Genomic DNA, 19685 nt, shown 5'->3' on the forward strand with positions numbered 1-19685 from the left:
CTTGGTAACCAGAGTGACCTCCCCTGTTACAGGTCTCTCGATGGCCGCCTCCAAGTCTCTCACCGCAAGGGTCTGCCGCACGTCATCTACTGCCGCCTGTGGCGGTGGTCAGACCTCAACTCCCACCAAGAGCTGCGAGCCATCGACAAATGCGAGTACGCATTCTTGCTGAAGAAGGACGAAGTATGTGTCAACCCCTACCACTACACAAGGGTTGAACCACCAGGTGAGTTACCTCCCATGCTGCAGTTTGGAGCGTGCTCATTCCTTGCTCTCCATTTGTAACAATAATATAATAATAATGTGTCCATTTATATAGCTCCAAACTCCACACTAGGTATGCTCATAGCGCTAACAATCAAGGCACAGCACATTATTTCCCCAGATAACCCAAGCTGCCTGTTAGGCGCTAGAAGGTTATAGTCATATGACTTTTTCCACCGGGTACCCATTTTCCTGCTGGGTGAACAGAGACAATTTTGAACAAACTCACTTGCCTAAGGTGAGACCACATGTGTCACATGTGCTTCATTGTGGGGCAGGACTGAAGTCCTAGAAACTCTCAGGAGTCAAGCTTCCAAACACGGTCACCCATCCAAGGACTCTCTGAGCTCAACGCTGCTTAACTTCACCGATTTGTGACCTGAGCTTTGAGCACAGGACCACGCGCCACCACAATGTGCAAGAGACCTGTTCAAGAATCTTTTTTTCATCCTACCCAAAATGTAGTGATAATTTCATTACAAGTTGTTTACTGGTCACTTGTTGTGGTGTTCCGATGATCGAAACTAATAGAAAATTGATCGAAAGAAGGATTCAAAATAATTATCAATTGTAAAAAAACATATTTCCTTTTAATCGGAATTTTGTTGTTTTAGTATAACCCACTTGAATGAAGTAAACTAACCTTTAAATTTGATGAATATTCACAAACAAACATGGGCTAAACGGGGTAAAGCTCTGCGCATTGTATTCATAGTTACGTATTCATCACTACAGTAAATATTACTGTAACCTGTCTATGAATTTTTTTTGCATCTATTGTGAATGTAATGAGGTATACTGATAAATATTTGTTGTATAAATAAACAGAATAATTACATTAACATTAATTAGAAAAAAAAACAAACTGGGGGAATCCCTTAACATTGGTGATTGCATTAAAAATGTATATATTTCGATTATAATCGATAATCGTTCACAACAAGTCCCCGATAACCGATAGTGGATTTGGTTTCTGATTCCCAAAACTAGTCACGAGCGGGACATGGTTTGATGTTTATGTTACCTGAGCCTACCCCACCACTACCCCACCCACCCAGATTAAGTACAGTGCTGATTCACTGTTTTCAATCCTTATCATTGGTATGTTTCGTCACCCATCCCGACCGCCTCCATGGTGTGGTAGTTAGAGCGTCCGCCTGGATAGCGGAAGGTCGCGGGTTCAATCCCCGGCCGCGTAATACCAAAAGACGTTAAAATATGGTACTTGTTGGTCCCTGCCTGGCTCTCGGCATTAATGGTACAAGGACTGGTCGGCTCGGAGTCAGTATAATGTGTCTGAGTGGGGTATTCATGCTTCACTGCGGCATGGTATCTCAGTGGGCTAGCACTATAAAACCAGCTTCAGTCTGGGCTATTACAAGCAGCCGCATATACACATACACATACACACGCATGCACGTCGTCATATGAGCGAAATATTCTCAAGTACGACGTTAAACCCCATTTCACCTCACCTCACCTCATCTCGTCACCCATCCACTCACCCAGATGAACTACAGTGCTGGGTCTAGATTTTCGAAGCTCTCTTAGCACTAAGATAGTCGTAAGTGCCATTCATTAACATTAACTTACGATAAACTTAGCGCTAAGAGAGCTTCGAAAATCTAGGCCGTGATTCACTGTTTTAAAACCTTATCATTGGATCATTGGTTTTGATAAGGTATAATCCTAGTGTACAGTACACAACCCTGTGCAATATGTGTCCCAGTCCACCCAGCTATGAATGGTTACCTTGTAAGGATGGAAAAGCCACAATAACTCACGCCTGGTAGCTGCAAGTGCTGTATGATCCCCAGGGAGCTGAGATTGATAATAAGATGTGCCGTTGAAATTTGACATCCAATGATCAAGGGAAAAAAATACCAGCGCCTTGAGCATGCACTCAAAAACACTCTGTGTGTGTGTGTGTGTGTGTGTGTGTGTGTGTTGTGTGTTGAATTTTTCACACTTTGTTGTTTGAAAAAAATTGATTTGATATGGAAAGATATATAAGTTTGACTCTTCTGTTAATGTCTTGATATTTGGTCCCCACTAAATTGTTAGTGTCCAACCATAGACAGAAATTATACGTCATAAAATTAAAAATTTCACAGATTGAGATGACAGTCATAGATCCTTTATCAAAGGAGCAGTGGGGTAGTCTAGTGGTGAAAGTGTTCGCTCGTCACGCATTCGATTCCCCACATTGGTACAATGTGTCCCCCGCAGTGATGTTGCTGGAATATTGCTAAAAGTGATCTAAAACCATACTCAGTCACTCACTCATCATACCAAAGACCTGGCTTTGATTCAGCACATGGTATGAAGCCCATTTCTATTCAAAGTGACATAAAACTAAAACGTAAAAAAAAAAGCAGGTCACTCACTCACTCATTCCAAAACTGTGAAATTTATTTTTTTTAATGGCCCTTACTTCTTCACTCACTCAAAACTGTTGACTTTGTTTTTGAGCTGGACCCTACTTAATTCCTGGTAAGCGAACAAGGAGCATCGGAAACTGTTGCACTCTGCATCTTAAATTATTAGGATTACTTCAGACTGTAAAAATACTTAAAATATTCATGTTCATTCAATGATAATATATGTTTGAATTCACATGTCCCCTCCAAAAAGGTATTTTTCAAATGTAAAATAAATATAATTGTTTTGATAAAAAATATTGTTTTGTAATAGAATTCCGATATTGATCACTGGATTGTCTGGTCCAGGATCGATTACGTACAGACCGCCACTATATAGCTGGATTATTGCTGAGTGCGGGATTAAACAACAAACAAACAAATCCAAAAGGCTTTATGAAACTACACAGTTTTGGGAGTGGGCTGTATTTGGTTTTACAAATGCATAAAATGAGGCCATTTAAAAAAAATGTTGTTCCATTATAAGTCTGTTTAAATAGTACGAGAACAAAAAGAACCCCAAAATTACTGTTTTCAGTTCACAGGTGTGCTAGGCAGTCGGGTATAGATTTCCTAAGAGGTCTGAAAGTGATCAATACTCGTTTGATTGGGCCAGCGAGTCCGCTTATTCCAGGCAGTGTTGTCTTTCAGTCCCCAGCCCACGGCTGGTCGGGGAGGGGATCAGCAGCTTCCTCTAAATGGCTCCTGTCCTTACCCAGTGACTGTATTACAGAAAACATTGGAATTTTACTTTTCTTGAAATTGCCAGATACTATGTTGAATTTTCAAGGTGTGTAAGTTAAATTTCAAGATAGTATGGGTAATAAGTTAAAAATTCAAGGTATGTAAGTTGAAATTTCGACACAATGTGTTGATGGTTCAATATAGTACCATGGAATTTGAACTCTGTATCTTGAAATTTCAAGTCTTTATCTTGATTTTTTAAGAAAATAAAACACAAATGTATCTAACAGGATTCCATTCTGGAACCTCCCAGCTGGCCATCAGTGCTTGTTGCTGGTCCATCAGTGCTTGTTGCTTGTCGATCAGTGCTTGTTGCTTGTCGATCAGTGCTTGTTGCTGGATGGGTAGAAATGTGCTACTAATGGAAGTGGATTTTTTTATTTTTTTAATTTTTTGTGATTAGAAAAATGTTTATTTATTATTGATACACAAAATTAGTATCTTCATATTTTTCCTGTTTCCCTTTGCCCTGTAGTATTTCTTTATTTTATTTCGACTTAAGGACAGACCAATTTTATTTCTTCTTTTACAGATTTTTTTCCTCAGAAAACCTAAAGGCAGGAGGGAAAAAAAATAAAAATAAAAAATCACCAGTCAAAGTAATATTCCTTTCAAATACTCAAAGTATTTTAATTTGGGCAATTTATGAAGTGTATATGGGGCAAAAACAATCTAAAAACATTTTTGGAGGTTGCACAGGCCATGGAGGCTGTGTTGGTCGTGGAGGCCGCGTTGGTCGTTGTCCATCTGGTCGTGGTGGTTGCGAAGGCCATGGAGGTTGCACAGGCCATGGAGGCTGTGTTGGTTTTGAAGACCGCATTGGTCGTTGTCCATCTGGTCGTGGTGGTTGCATAGGGCATGGAGGCTGCGTTGATCGTGGAGGCCGCGTTGATCATTGTCCATCTGGTCGTGGTGCTTGCGTAGGCCGTGGAGGTTGCACAGGCCATGGAGGCTGCGTTGGTCGTGGAGGCCGTGTTGGTCATTGTCCATCTGGTCGTGGTGGTTGCGTAGGCCATGGAGGTTGCACAGGCCATGGAGGCTGCGTTGGTCTTGGATGCCGCGTTGGTCGTTGTCCATCTGGTCGTGGAGGCCGCATTGGTCGTCCATCTTGTCGTGGAGGCCGCATTGGTCGTCCATCTGGTCGTAGAGGCCGCGTTGGACGTTGTCCATCTGGTGTTTGCGTAGGCTGTAGAGGTTGCACAGGCCGTGGACATGGCGTTGTTCCTTCGGGGTTGTCTCCTTCCTGTTCTTCAGGACCCCACAGGGACAGGTCTAAGGGTGGGATAGCCGTTGAACTGTTGTCAACAACATGGTTGTTATTGACTCCAGGCAAAAGGAAAGGGCATGTCTGGATGCTGGTGATGTCGATGTTGTCACACATGATGCAGGATAGAGATACCTCCTCAAAGGTGGCAATTTGTTCTGTAGTGAAGCCCTTGACTGGATCTTGGGTCTCGTTCCAGGAACTGTTGCCACATTTCAGATCAGCACACTGTTCTCCTAGCAAGCAGACATACAAACTCCCTACAGCGGAACCTTTAACTGGAGCTTTGGAGACACATCCAGTGTACAGGTAAATGTCATCTTGAGAAGCACATGTCCTTTCTAGGTTAGAGCATCCGCCCGGGAGAGCGGAAGGTCGCGGGTTCGATCACCGACCGCGTCATACCAAAAGACGTTAAAATATGGTACTTGTTGGTTCCAGCATTAATGGGTACAACAAGGACTGGTCGGCTCGAAGTCAGTATAATGTGTCTGAGTGGGGTATTCATGCTTCACTGCGGCATGGTATCTCAATGGGCTAGCACTCAACAAAACAGCTTCAGTCTGGGCTAGTACAAGCAGCCGCACATACACATGCACACGCATGCACGTCATATGAGCGAAATATTCTCAAGCACGACGTAAAACCCAATTTCACCTCACCTCACCATGTCCTTTCTATACTACTCACACTTTGCTATGGATCACAAAAATTCCCAACTTTACTTAAACATAAATTTATAATTTGAAATTGTATCCATTTAGAACTGGATAAATAATAATATGGTAACACCTCTTTAGGCAAACAGCCACTTTATTCTAACCTTATGCACTGGATACATGAGTGTCAATAAAAATTGTTTTCATGGCACCAATCAACCATTTTGCAAATCATGGCATGGGTCATTGACAAGTACACAACACCTGTCAATAGCAGGTATGGGATCCACAAGATGCAGTGACATACTGAAATCTGGGATCCATGCTTACAATAAGCTTAGATATTTAAACCAAATTTGACCCCACATCATAGTTTTCTGTTGAATCAATGATTTGATCCTTAGCAGCTCAACCATCAAAAACGTTGGTTGGAAAAGTAACATTAGGCAGATTGTAGGAATTGTCTCCAGGCATTATAAGCAGGGAGACCATGGTCTCTGCACCTCTGGATGTTGAAAAACACAATGTCCATTCTAGTCTTGGCTGTGGTCTCAAATACATGATTCCTCATTTAATCCGAGTACCAGGAATCTACTTGCTGATTTACTCCATTAAGAAGGCCGTTGAAGATGGAATTAATGTTCTTTTGGACAATGTACATTTGTGTCAAGGAGACATCTCTATTTTCAAAGCACATGTTCTCTGGAATCATTGTTTGTCCAAATCGGAAAGACGATGTCGAGAAGATGTTTGAAAGAGTTGGATTGACCACCTCGATGTACAATTAATCACCGGAAGTGAGACTGTAAAGGATCATGGCGATGCGTCCGCTGATTTAGTGGAGCATGCATTATCAGGAGGGGTGTGGTGGGCGAGCTGTCTTAGGTGCCAGGCTAGTGATCCAGCGAGCTTGAGGTGCCAGGATCAAGTCACCTGTGATCGGATGTAAAAACCTTGGAGTCAACTTTGTGTGCAGACTCTTTCAGTGTTGTCACAACCCCTAGTGTACAGCGGCTGTATCCTCAAAGGGGGTTAAAGTATCGTAAAATTATTGTCCTCCTGAGAGGGTAAGTAAGTCCCATACACTTTCAAAGTCCATATCGCACAACCATACTTTTAATCGTATCATTTCTGTTATTTTAACTTTCGGCTTAATGTTCCTACATCGCCAGCGGCTGAGGGGGATGTTGTAAATCCAGCTAGGGTCCATGCAGGTAGCAAAAGTAATGTAAGTCCCAATGGACCCTAGTATGGTGATCTACCTTCAGTTGTTGGCGATCAATAGCCTTTTTTTATATTGTATCGTCTTGTATAGTTCAAATGTTTTAGATTTAGTTACTAGTTTTATATCTATATCTTTGATACTCTAGTTGTCTTACTGTCCTTCGTTGGCAGAATTTTTTAATTTAACATAAATTGATGATATATTTATAACTTGCTTTAGTCACGATATGGCTGAAATATTGCCGATGTGACTTAAAATGTTAACTCACTCACCCTAGTGTACAGTACACTTTCAAGTACTGTGCACTTAAAAGAACCAACAGATCCGTTGGTAAATGACCAGATGGTGGCCAGATGAATATGTCCAAACACCTAGTTGCGGGTACAGCAACATGCGTTACAAGCTGGACAAAGTACTGTGACTATGTGTCCCTGTCCTTCCAGCTGTGCCTAGTGGCTGCAAGTGTTCTATGCTCCCCAGGGAGTTGAGATTGATAATACGATGTGCCGTTTGAGGTTTGAGTTTGACATCCAATGATTGAGGGAACATCAAAGCACCTTTGAGCAGCTGAGCTGTATATTGGCGCTATACAAATGTTAGGCCTGACTAATTTTATTTCTTGTTGTACAGATTTTTGCCCTCAGAAAACTCATGCTGACATTTAATTAAGTGGTCCTTATGTTTTTCTGTTTCCCTTCTCCCTCGTGCCCTGAATTTTCATTCTGACATGGAAGTCATAAAAAGGTTTCTCATCTTAATTTTTCTGTTGCTGTTTTAGTTTACGGCCTTATGTCATAAAAAATAATTCTCTTACCCTAAAACAAAAATATCGCAAGGTCAGCATGATCTTTCTTACTTTCTTTATCGCAATTGGTTAATAAATTGTTTCTGAAGCAAAGACACTAGATCTATGTCATCCATTAATTGAAAGACTGTTACCAAGTGATTTATTTAAATATGGAATAAAACAGTCACACTGTGAAAAACATTTTGTCCTCTTTTCTTTTGTCTGTTTATAACACAACCCACTCTGTTGCTGGCTTTGTTTGGCGATGAGAAAAACATTGTAAACCTAAAAGTCACTGTGTTCTTTAAGCTGATTGGTTGAAAAACATGATCGGTATTCGATTCCCGGAAAATCGCTGCATATTAATACGTACAAACATCGCCCACACCATTGTATTGTTACGTCGTCAGCTGTGATGACGTCATTGAAATCATATTGTGACGTAAAGTCTGAATGACGTCACAAGTGAGCAGTTCCAGATGCTACCATGGGAGACAGCCGAAACGGCCGGCTGATGACATTTCACTGCTGTACCCATACTCGATGTCAATGAGTGCAGACACAAAAACATGTGTGGACCTTTTGGTTTACTTTTGTGTTTACAATGTCGATAAACATCATGTGTTTGCCAATTCCAGTAGTTATTGAGTATTTGAAGCACGGGAATAATTCATTTGAAACCTACAGCTTATGCCGTCGGTTACAAATGAATTCCCGTCTTCAACTCTCAATAACAATTGGCAAACACATGATGTTCATCCCCTAATTGGATATACATTGTGGTATCATCACCCTCTGCGGTGCAACTATTTCTGGTGTCACCACGGTGCAACTATTTCTGGTGTCCCCCGCTGTGATATTGCTGGAATATTGCTAAAAGTGGCGTAAAATCAAACTCACTCACGGTGCAACTTGAGATCATTACGACTTTGTTATCTGTGTACGTTTGAAGTTGCATACAACTCGTATCTCATGATTTTCTCACGTATAACTCAGCAACATAAATTCGTCTAGTGAAGAAAAAACACCAACGTTAATGTCAGTCTGCATATTGCAGAAAAAGAAGATTCATAGTGGGTCTGCAACTGAATTCTTAGGGGGAACATTCCTGTGACAAGTAAAAACCTTTAAATCGCTCACATTCTTCTCGTGTAAGGTTGATATTTGTTCAGTCGTGTCTCCGTAAACAAAACAGAAACAAAAGGGACATCACTCTGAGGTGGACACAGATCTAAGCGATTTGATTGGACAAGAGCATGCGTTTTGTAGTAGGAATTAGGACAAATCCTATGTCTCGACTTGTATGCAATTTCAAATCGATTACGATTTGGGTGTTCTCACGTTGCAAACTAGGTGCATGCTACTTATGAAATACTGTTTGCGCTACCCCCATGTATAGTGTAATAATTTACACTTATGTCTGTTATGGTTAAAGTATGAGGGAGCTTGCATTTGATGATTTCCCTTTGTAACATATATTGCTATGGAACTTTTCTAGAAGAAATTTGGGGCAATGTGAACTAATATTTGACTTATGCCATTGCAGTGCTGCCCCCTGTACTGGTGCCGCGACACACTGAGATCCCAGAGACCATCCCGAAGCTTGACGACTACGCCACAACTGTGCCCGAAAACACGGATTTCCCAGCCGGCATCAATGAGAACTTTAATATCCCTGGTAGGTCAAGGTCAGGTCCAAGGTCAGGGTCATCAGTTTTGGCAGACCTCCATAATCAACTTGGCCTTCTGTTTTTTAATGATAGGATTACTCTTATAATATCTGAATGCACATACAGTGGAGCACCTTTGTTTCAAACTCTGATAACTCGAAGTCTTGGTTGTCACGATATAACATCTTGGTCCCGGCAAAATCCTTCATAATTTATCATTATTCAAGCTCGTTTAACTTGATAAGGATGTCGCGATATTTCGGATATCTCGATATAATTTAATTAATTAATTAATTAATGCTAATTTTTGCGCCTAGAATCCAGCACGGTGCTGCTCTCGGGCGTTACATTAATACCCTGACTGAATTGCACTAAGCGCTTTGCGTGACCGTATAGGTCCGTACATCCACTTCTCAGGTACCCATTTGAACAGCTGGGTGGACTGAGTGCAATGTGGACGAAGTGCCTTGCCCAGGGACACAACACAGTATGAGACCCAGGTCACAAATTTTGGTGTCTCCACCGGGATTAGTAACTATTTCATGGTCCCAACAAGCAAAATTACCCTTTTAACTGGATATTTGCAAAGAAACTCGATATTCACCTACCTTTTATGGACAAGTATCCCTCTGAACTGAGGTTGTTTCCACATGTTTACACACGGTGCGGCATGAATCAAAGAGATGCGGTAGGGGAATTAGGGCTAATTGAGTTGAAGGTGTCAATTGTTTGTTATTTAATTAGGATTAACTAAGAAGGAATTAATTAGGAAGTACTCACTGTTACGACTAAACACTACTGATAACGGATTATAGTTTCGAATCAAAACATACTGAGAAGCATTTCTTTTTTTTTCATAGTGATATGTGATGAAATGCCCTGGTCGGATGCCTCAAAGATCGGATAACTCAATATTTTTCTTGGTCCCATGAATATCGAGACAACGGTGCTTGACTGAACTTCTAAAATTTATTACAATGGCCATCCTTCTTCTCCCAATACACTCAATAATTCTAGAAAAAATCAAGAAAATCATTCAAATATTTTCATCTCGAATCCATATATTACTATGAATACATTATGCCTTTTAGAAAGAGAAACCGGGAAAAACTGAGAAAGTGTAATCCCAACAATAATATATTTTACTAATTTAAGTAAGCAATCCTTTGGGGCGGTGGGGTAGTCTAATGGTTAAAGCGTCCGCTCGTCACACAGAAGACCCGGGTTTGATTCGCCGCATGGGTACTATGTGTGAAGCCCATTTCTGATGTCTCCCGCCATCATATTGCTGGAATATTGCTTAAAGCGGCATAAAACCACACTCACTCACCGGGGTTCATTCCAGCCTTAATAAAGGCCTGTCCTCAGTTATGTGGGCCATTTGGAAAATAGTATGGGTCATGTCAAATTGCTGTGGCTTGTTAGACATACAGTACCTAGTAGTTACTAATTTGAGTTCAGTTTTCAAAAGACCCGTGAAGGTCCCGGGTTAGAATTGGTCTTCAGTAACCCATGCTTGTTGTAAAAGGTGACTATGCTTGTCATAAGAGGCGACTAACGGGATCGGGTGGTCAGGCTCGATGACTTGGTTGACACATATCATCGGCTCCCAATTGCGCAGATCGATGCTCATGCTGTTGATCACTGGATTGTCTGGTCCAGACTCGATTATTTACAGACCGCCGCCATATAGCTGGAATATTGCTGAGTGCGGCGTAAAACTAACCTCACTCACTCACTCACGCAGTTTTCAAAATGGTATTTAAACATCACAAGTCGATGCTTAGCAATGAAAAATGACAATCATTTTGTTACAACCAGGTAATGTCAGTTTTTAATTCTCAAAATCAACTTCAAAGTATAAACTGAATACTTGTTACGCTTAATAGTTTGGTTGGTTGTGCTCTCTGTATCGTCACCGTAACAAGGTTTTTGCTTTTTCGCAAAAACAGAAAGAATTTTTTATTGACATCGGCGTTTGACAGCCGGTGTGTACCCAATGGCAACAAAAGTATAAAACTGCTACATGCAACATGATTGGATCACTCAATGAAACCTACCAGTCGGAATCTGTTTTACAAAGCGCATCAGATTTTCTCACAACACTGAACTCTCATTTGAAACAGCTTGAAATTGAAATTGATGTGCAGACTTCTCGGTACTCAAAACAACAGCTCGCTTCAGTGAGGGAAGCATGCGTTTTGAGATTTGCTTGAGTTGAGGCAAGAAAACAAACTCGTAATGCATTTCAGATTTATGTTTGATGTCTCGAGTGCGCCAATACGGCCCGCCAGTATTTTTAAAGTGAACTTTCAATGCGCGAATGGCGCAAGGGTACGACCTAGAATGAACACTCACTCACTCACTCACTCACTCACTCACTCACTCACTCACTCATCTTATTGATTTATGTTTAAAGTGAGATCATATGCAACATACGGTGAAAATTGTTACACATTTTACACAGCATAAGGGGCGGTGGGGTAGCCTGGTGGTTAAGGCATTCGCTTGTCACGCCAAAGACTCGGGTTTGATTCCCCACATGGGCACAATGTGTGAAGTCCATTTCTGGCGTCCCCTGCCGTTATATTGCTGGAATATTGCTAAAAACGGTGTAAAACTTAACTCACTCGCTCACTACACAGCATAAGAAATTATTATTTTACTGATCTATGGACGTTTTGGACAATTAGCACCATACCAAACTCGATGGGAAAGCCATATTAACTGGATGCGCCTAGTGGCTGCAAGAGTTGTATGATCCCCAGGGAGTTGAGATTGATAATACGAAGTGCCGTTGAGATTGGCATCCAGTGTTCGAGGGAAAAACAAAGTGCTTGTGAGCAGCCTAGCTGGAACTCTGCTCTATATAAATATATAGGTAGAGTTTTTATTATAGCAAATACCTTATAAAAAATGTATTAATCTGACATTTAAATAATGATCTCCTGACTGTATGGCATAACAGCTGTGTACCAGACTGATGGAAAAATAATCATATAATTGAAATTTAATAAAGGTAATGCAAAATTGAAATAGAATCATTAATCATTTATCATCATAGGGTCAGGTTCTGTTGAATGTATCTGATAATGAGTACTTGTTATGAAAATTGCTAGACAAGTTATTTTTCCTTATCCTGACTCATGCTCTTTTGCTTGTCTTCTTCTTCTTGCGAACATAGTGGAACACTTGTATCTCCCTAATTGAAGCTCCCTTCAATGTAAAATCACTAATTAGTACTCACCAAGAGTTGCTTCCCTTTCCGAAATGCGCGGGAAAGGAGGCGCCACCTCTTCCCACATGCTTCACTCTCTCCTTCTTTGCCCAGTGAGCAGGATGTGAGAGCGCCTGTGTCTCCCTACACACTATATCCTTTGATTATTCTTAGTTAGTTACCTCTTATAGTCTTCTATAGAGGTGTAGCTAGTATCCTTCAACAATTATGTATTGATATTTATTCGTATTTCTGCTGTTTATTCACGGGACGCCGTGATTGTTCAGTAGTTTACGTTGATGAAAATCTGTACTGTTTGCAGGTTACATTTTTCTGCTGCTGATCCGCATTTAATATGCCCTAGCTGTACTGCACCATGTTCATTTTCTTCACATTGCAGTTACTGTAATAATTTGTCTAATTCTGCTTTTAACAAATATTCACTTTGCGTTTTGAGACGCGCAGCAGATAGGTCACATAAGCAGAGTCTAGCCATGGCTGATACATCTGAACCCCTCGCAAGTCAACTGCTGTCGGACGACCCCTCCCGTCTGGTGTTCCGCTAGAGTTACCCTCGGAGAGGCGTGGGGCGCTTGATCCGCCGTCTCAAGAAGCGTCCTGCATCCCCAGACATCCCGTGCGTCGCAGCCGAAGACTAAGAGGGCTTCCACTTCAACTCAGCGCAGACTCCGCACCCCCAGGGCAGCGTCTACCTCCAAGGGAAATCGGCGAAGTCTACAAGGACTTTCTCAGCCAAGATTGTTCCGCCCGCCAGAACTGGGCCTGTATGATGATCAGCCGATCATCATACCTGATGTGCATCACAAGAAAGCGACCGGTGTCGGCAACAGTGGCGTCAGCGCAGATCTACACGCAGCCTGATGTACCAGCGCTGATGTCTGGCGATCTTCCTGAGGGTCCATTAAGCTACCAACGCCAGATAGGGCAGCAACTACATCTTCGCGGGACCGTCCCAGGCGACCTGGTTCTTCAGATTATGAAGATGATGGAAGACCGCTACGGACTGGAGAGACAACCAGCCCAGAGCCTGAGCCTTCAGCGAAGGCTCCTACGTAGACGTCACCCCAGAGGGACCCCTAGCGGCTGCTACCAAGTCATCGCTGAGGAACCCACCTGCGCGAAGGACGTCACAGCCCACCTCTGCGAAGGACCCAGATGTTCAGCGTTCGCGAAGGCCTTCGCGAAGGACACCTAGATCGTCACCTACCTCGGACTCCGATGATCAACGCTCACGAAGAGGTTTGCGAAGGGAGATCCTCTCATCCCCGGACTCTGACTCGGACCCCCAGCCTTTGCGAAGGCCTTTGCGAAGGTCAAGTCGTCACTCCCCAGGGCCGAACTCAGATGAAGCTTCGCGAAGGGCACCAGTTACAGGCTCCAAGTCATCTTCGTCTAGAAGGTCATCGAGGATTCCCCAAGACCTTCCGCGAAGCTATCATCGTTCACCACATAGATCTCCGCGAAGGTCACCATACAGAGCGCAGGCTTCTCGTCAGGCCGTTCTCCGCCGTCAATCTCCTGCGTCGATCTCCTCGCATCGGTCTCCACGTCGATCTCCTCACAGGTCACCACATCGTTCGACTCACAAGTCTTCACGGAAGTCCCCAGACAGGTCTCCGTTGACGTCACCCTGCAGAGCTGTACAAGTATACAGGACTCCACCTCAGTCACCATCGGAAGAGCATCAACCTCTTATCAGCGATCCCGTTATAGAAGATGATGGAGGCATCATATTCTCCGACACAGAAATACGCTACTGGATGGTGAACAACCTGGACCTATCTTCACCTTCCAAGAACGGTAACCCGGCCCACACCTATCTCATGAGGGAGGACGACGCAGGCACAATCACCCTACCTCCGATTGACCCGATAGCAGCGGTCCCACAGAATCTGGACACAGCCTTCCATAAAGCCACTAAAGCCCAGGCGCCGCACTTACCACAGTTCAACGCCAAAAAGTTGTCAGCCCATAATATGGACCCATTTTTCAAGGCACAAGAAATCGGCGATAACTTCAAAGTCATCAGCGATGCCAAGACTAAGATGTACAAGATAGGCGACCGCAAAGCTGGTTCAGATCGAAACCATGACAAGAAGAATGTTCTTCGGCCTTAACAGATCAAGAACGATTAATGAAACTCTCATCACCAGATTTCGAGATTTTACGTCAGAAGACGACAGAATGATATACTCGGCCCTCCTTATGCAGAAGAAGGACCAGCAGTTTTTAACGGATCATCTTACATCAGTCTCCGTAGCGCTAACTCTGGCTGGTCGTCAAGGTCTCCTCGCTTCCTGCAGTTGGGGTGAACAGTTCACATCTTCACTCTACACAGCCCCGTGGTCTACGCCGTCAATCTTCGCTGGAGGAATAGATAAAGTCTCTAAAGAAGTCACCAAGGATTCAAGGGAAGTCGATGGACACGCTAGCTAGCATCATCAGGCAGACATCACAGAGATATTCAGGAAGATCAAAGTTTACTGGCTTACAGAAAGCACGGGACAGGAAGATGGCCGGTTCAAGAGGAGGAAAAGATTCTTTTAAGTAAGCCCATCACGGCAACTACAGGGGAGGATCTGGAAGAGGCAGGGCACCCAGAGGCTCCCGCAACTATAAACGATGAAAGACAGGTTCGGAACGACTGGAGTCTTCCACCCCCAGCCGTTCCAGTACAACCATCACAAGTGGGTGGGCGCCTTCAACTGCACTGGGAGAACTGGGGAATTCTACAGGATCCATATGTCTCCAACATCCTACAACCGCGGATGCTCGAATCCAACTACAGGCCACGCCTCGGCTTACAGTCAACCCTCACAAGTTAGACTTCCAGGCTCAACAACTACCAAAGTTACGAGAAGCTGTTTCATCTCTCCTAACCAAGCAGGCCATAGAAGTACTGGATCAAGTAAACATCGAACCAGGCTTCTACTCCCCAGTTTTCCTAGTGCCCAAGAAAAACTCCAAGGAAAAGTTCCAACTCATCTACAACATGAGCACGTTCAACAGAGATTATCTCACGCAAACCCGCCAGCGTTTAGCATGATACATCTACCTCAACTACTGCACCTAGTTAGTCCCATGGACTACATGGCCAGTATAGATCTGCAGGATGCTTATCTACATATCCGATACATCCCGAATCCAGGAAATACCTACGGTTTACACTAGGCGGGCTGCATTACCAATGGAGAGTACTGCCATTTGGAATATCATCGGCCCCTGGTTATTCACAAAAGAGTAACGAAACCTATCGTCACTTACCTACATCGTCTAGGGACTACGCGATGCGTTCTACCTCGACGGCGGGATTCAAGTAGATCAAGATCCACAGCGTCTCAAACTACAGTTAAACTTCATCATCAAGCTACTAACACAGCTAGGATGGTTAGTAAATCTACTCAAGTCGGACCTAGAACCCTCGCCAAGATCTGCAATTTCTAGGCATTCGATTTCTCCGACACAGAACTGTATCGTCGTGCGTACCAGAGGACCGATGGCTCAAGATCCAACAGACCATCCCACAAGCCTTACTCTCTCCACTACCACTCGACGACAATGGCAGAGTCTGTTGGGTCTCCTCACGTCAGCCCAAGACATGACAGTCAGAGGCAGACTACAGTTACGTCCGTTACAGGTCCTCATCAACGCGCTCATCTCGGCGACCTACAACCATTCAGTCTACGAAGCACATCAGACCTCATCTACTATGGTGGACCAGGAGGTTCGAATGTCTGCGAAGGCATCTATTAACAGAGCGAATTCAAAACCCATCTCTATGTAGGCGGCGTCAGCTCCAAGGTTGGGAAGCTCATCTCGCCAACCGGGACGGCATCAGGGTTATGGAACCAGCAAGAGAGCAAGCTGCACATAAACATGCTAGAAATGAAAGCAGTAATCAGCGCCCTACTACATTGGAGCACCATTCTACAGAATGCATCTAATGATTCACACCGACAACTCAACAGTGGCGTTTTATATAAACAAACAAGGCTCAGCGAGATCATTGAACCTATTGACTCTATGCTTTCAACTGTTCGATCTAATCGGCGATCTCAACATACATGTCAGAGCATGTCACATTCCTGGAGCCAAGAATGTACTAGCAGGCGCTCTCTCGCCCACATCTACCGTCACCGACAGAATGGATGCTCCATACAGAAATCTTTGCACAGATTATCAAGGAAATAGGAGCTCCGCTAGTAGACCTATTAAGCCACTTTCGCTTCAACAATCAGCTAACAACATTACATTATCACCAGTCCCGATCCACAAGCGTGGGCAGCGGACGCACTAAGCATATCCTGGGAAGGCCTCAGCGGCGTCACGGCGTTTCGCCCGCCAGCGCTAATTCCAAAGGTGTTACAGAAAATCAGACAAACTCAGAGCCTCCAACTGATTTTGGTCAGCCCTACTGGCCAGCGAGCGTGGTTTCCCATTCTAATTCAAAGGTGTTACAGAAATCGGACAACCAATACTACAACTACCAAAGCTCGAATCTACTAGTACATCCTCACACCAAACAAGCACGGAAGCCAGAAGCATTCCAACTTCGCGTATGGACTGTATTAAAGTGTGTCTAAACAAGAGAGGTTATTCAGCCAGGCGGCGAAAGCAGTCACGCTTGCTTTACGCCAATTCTGGCGCAACTTGTATGGCGACAAGTGGCACAGTTTTGAGACATGCGGCTGTTAAAAGGGATTTACAGCTAGAAATGCTACACATCCACAAGTGGCTAACTACCTTTGTTACCTCGACAAACTAAGCGTCTAAAAGGCTCGACATTGTCAACATATCCCGCAGCTCTAAGTTCAGTGGTAACTATGAGAACGGGTGTCAAGTTAACTAAGACACCAGAGTTATTGGCCTTGCTACGTTCATTCCGATTGGAGGATCAGAAACAGAGATTTCGCGCTCCAGCATTGGATCTAAATGTAGTGCTCCAACACCTCACAAGTGAGGCCTATGAACCACTGGAATTTCTGACACAGAAAACATTGTTCCTGTTATCCCTAGCAACGGCAGCCAGGATGTCAGAAATTCACGCTCTGGATTATGAGAGAACACGTTTAGATGACAATCAAAACATAGTGCATATGGGACTGCGATGGGACTTTATCGCCAAGAATCGATTGCCAGGTCAACCAGACAGATTATTCCATGTCCCTGCACTTTCCTCAATTCTCGGACCTCATGATAAACTTGACCTATCATTATGCCCAGTGAGAGCACTCAAAATCTATCTACAACGATCCAAAAAGCGAGGCTGACGACAACTCAAAGCGGTTATTCATCCCTCTATCGACAGCGACTCAGACCGAAGTCTCGTACCCGCGATATCGATATGGATCAGAACTGTCATGCCGTGCCTACAAGGCTGCAGGACTCGACCCTCAAGAGCATCTAATCCCCATGAAATCAGAGCACTGGCTTCGACACTTTCGCTCTACGACGGAAATTGCTTTCGTTGAATACCATTATGGAGGGCTGCTTTTGGAAATCCGACATGGTGTTTGCTAACCACTATCTGAGAGATATCACCACCGAGGGCGTCTCAGGTATTCACCATTTAGGTCCCATGGTCCTCGCACAGCAGTTGACAGTCCCTAAGTAGAGCGATGAGACATAGTCTCACGAGATTATTCTGTATATATCATACCAGTATTATCTAGCTTATAACTCTGAGGAGTTTTGTGCTAATTATATACATATCTTAAGTCTACATTAGTCTTAAGCCCAGTACTGATGTTACATGTACATTGGGTTGGGTCTTCTCCACTTTGGAGTCGCTTTTATACTATTATTATTATTATCATATTATCTAAATATTGTAGTACCCCATCTATGGCAGCTGGTAGAACTTATGTATTATAGCAGCAGGAATTATCTTAATTACAGTGCCATTATGAAGTTCCGTAGGGGTTATTACATATATAAATCACTAATTATTTAAATCCAAAGTATTCTGTTTCCCACCTCCGTTTCCGTAGGGATTCTACAAGCAAAGAGCATGAGTCAGGATAAGGAAAAATATGTAATTTTCTGAATAAAATTGATATTTTATACTTATCCTGACTCATGAGGTTAGCCCTCCCATCCTCCCCACATAACACTTTGGATTTCCCTGTAAACTAGAGTGTTGGGCTCGTTAAACAGGAGAGAGTGAAGCATGTGGGAAGAGGTGGCGCCTCCTTTCCCGCGCATTTCGGAAAGGGAAGCAACTCTTGGTGAGTACTAATTCGTGATTTTACATTGAAGGGAGCTTCAATTAGGGAGATACAAGTGTTCCACTATGTTCGCAAGAAGAAGAAGACAAGCAAAAGAGCATGAGTCAGGATAAGTATAAAAATATCAATTTTATTCAGAAAATTACATTTTCCGTTACCTTTTAGAACCAGAGTCATTATTTTATGGTGCAACCATTTATCATCATGGGATTTGTTTCTGTTGAATATATCTGATACTGAGTACTTGTTTAAAAATTGTTAAACAAGTATTTACGTTACTTTTGGAACCAGTGACATTACTTTATGATCCAACCAAAATATTGATGGTGCAGCCAAACTGGTAAGTCACGTTGCACTCGATGCAGGAACTGAAAAATCACTGGTAAATCGCACCCTGGTCAGTTTTGTAGGTGTGTCAAGCATGTATTATGTCAAATACATTTTGAAAATGTAACATATGTTATATTTGGGATTACACTTTCTTAGTGAAGTACAAATTCTAGTACCTTTTGAGTTGAGCCCCATCCTGGATTCGAACTCACACCCTCAGAGTCAGGCGCCTAATCGCCAGCACACAAAGTCGGCCGCCTATTAAATGTCTGATTCTGAGGGTGTGAGTTCGAATCCCGGATGGGGCTCAACTCAAAAGGTACTAGAATTTGTACTTCACTAAGAAAGTGTAATCCCAAATATAACATGTTACATTTGACCACTTTCTAAATGGTATTGTGTAATCATAACTTTTGAAAATGACTTGTATTAATCTTCAGACACACCGCCATCTGGCTACATGAGCGAGGAGGGTGATACCACGGACAATTCTGGAATGGGTAAGTTCCTCATCTGGATGAGGAGCAATTAGATTAAATGTTTTTCAAAATATCTTATCATAATTGTCATGCAGTAGCAACCCATTCTAACATTCGTAACTTTCGGTAAGAAGACTTGTACCCCTCTCGTAGCCATTTTACCGAACTTGACTCTGTCTGAGCGCAAAAGCGTAGAGAGAAAGAAATAGTCCAGTTGCCAAACTATTTTCAAGGGCATATAACTCTAGTTTACTTTGAAAACAAACATGGCATCCATGCCAAGTAACATGGTTAAATACTTTCCTACGCCATAATGTTAATATATCCTGGGTATTCAAATTCTGGAAACCCAGAAGAACTATGCAATACTTGAAGTGT

General features: G+C 43.1%; 1 protein-coding gene across 1 annotated transcript in view; it reads left to right on the plus strand.

Annotated features, from left to right (window-relative positions):
• LOC124274766 (mothers against decapentaplegic homolog 3-like) overlaps positions 1–19685 on the plus strand; it is a 94234-nt gene that overhangs the window by 62952 nt on the left and 11597 nt on the right. Inside the window, exons 2-4 of the mRNA XM_046710136.1 lie at positions 33–226; positions 8910–9041; positions 19269–19328. Of these exons, the coding sequence (XP_046566092.1) occupies positions 33–226; positions 8910–9041; positions 19269–19328 (386 nt within the window). The remainder of the gene's footprint in view (positions 1–32; positions 227–8909; positions 9042–19268; positions 19329–19685) is intronic.

This window comes from Haliotis rubra, unplaced genomic scaffold, assembly GCF_003918875.1.
Source record: "Haliotis rubra isolate DU_JTF1 unplaced genomic scaffold, ASM391887v1 Scf194, whole genome shotgun sequence".
Taxonomy (NCBI): Eukaryota; Metazoa; Mollusca; class Gastropoda; order Lepetellida; family Haliotidae; genus Haliotis; species Haliotis rubra.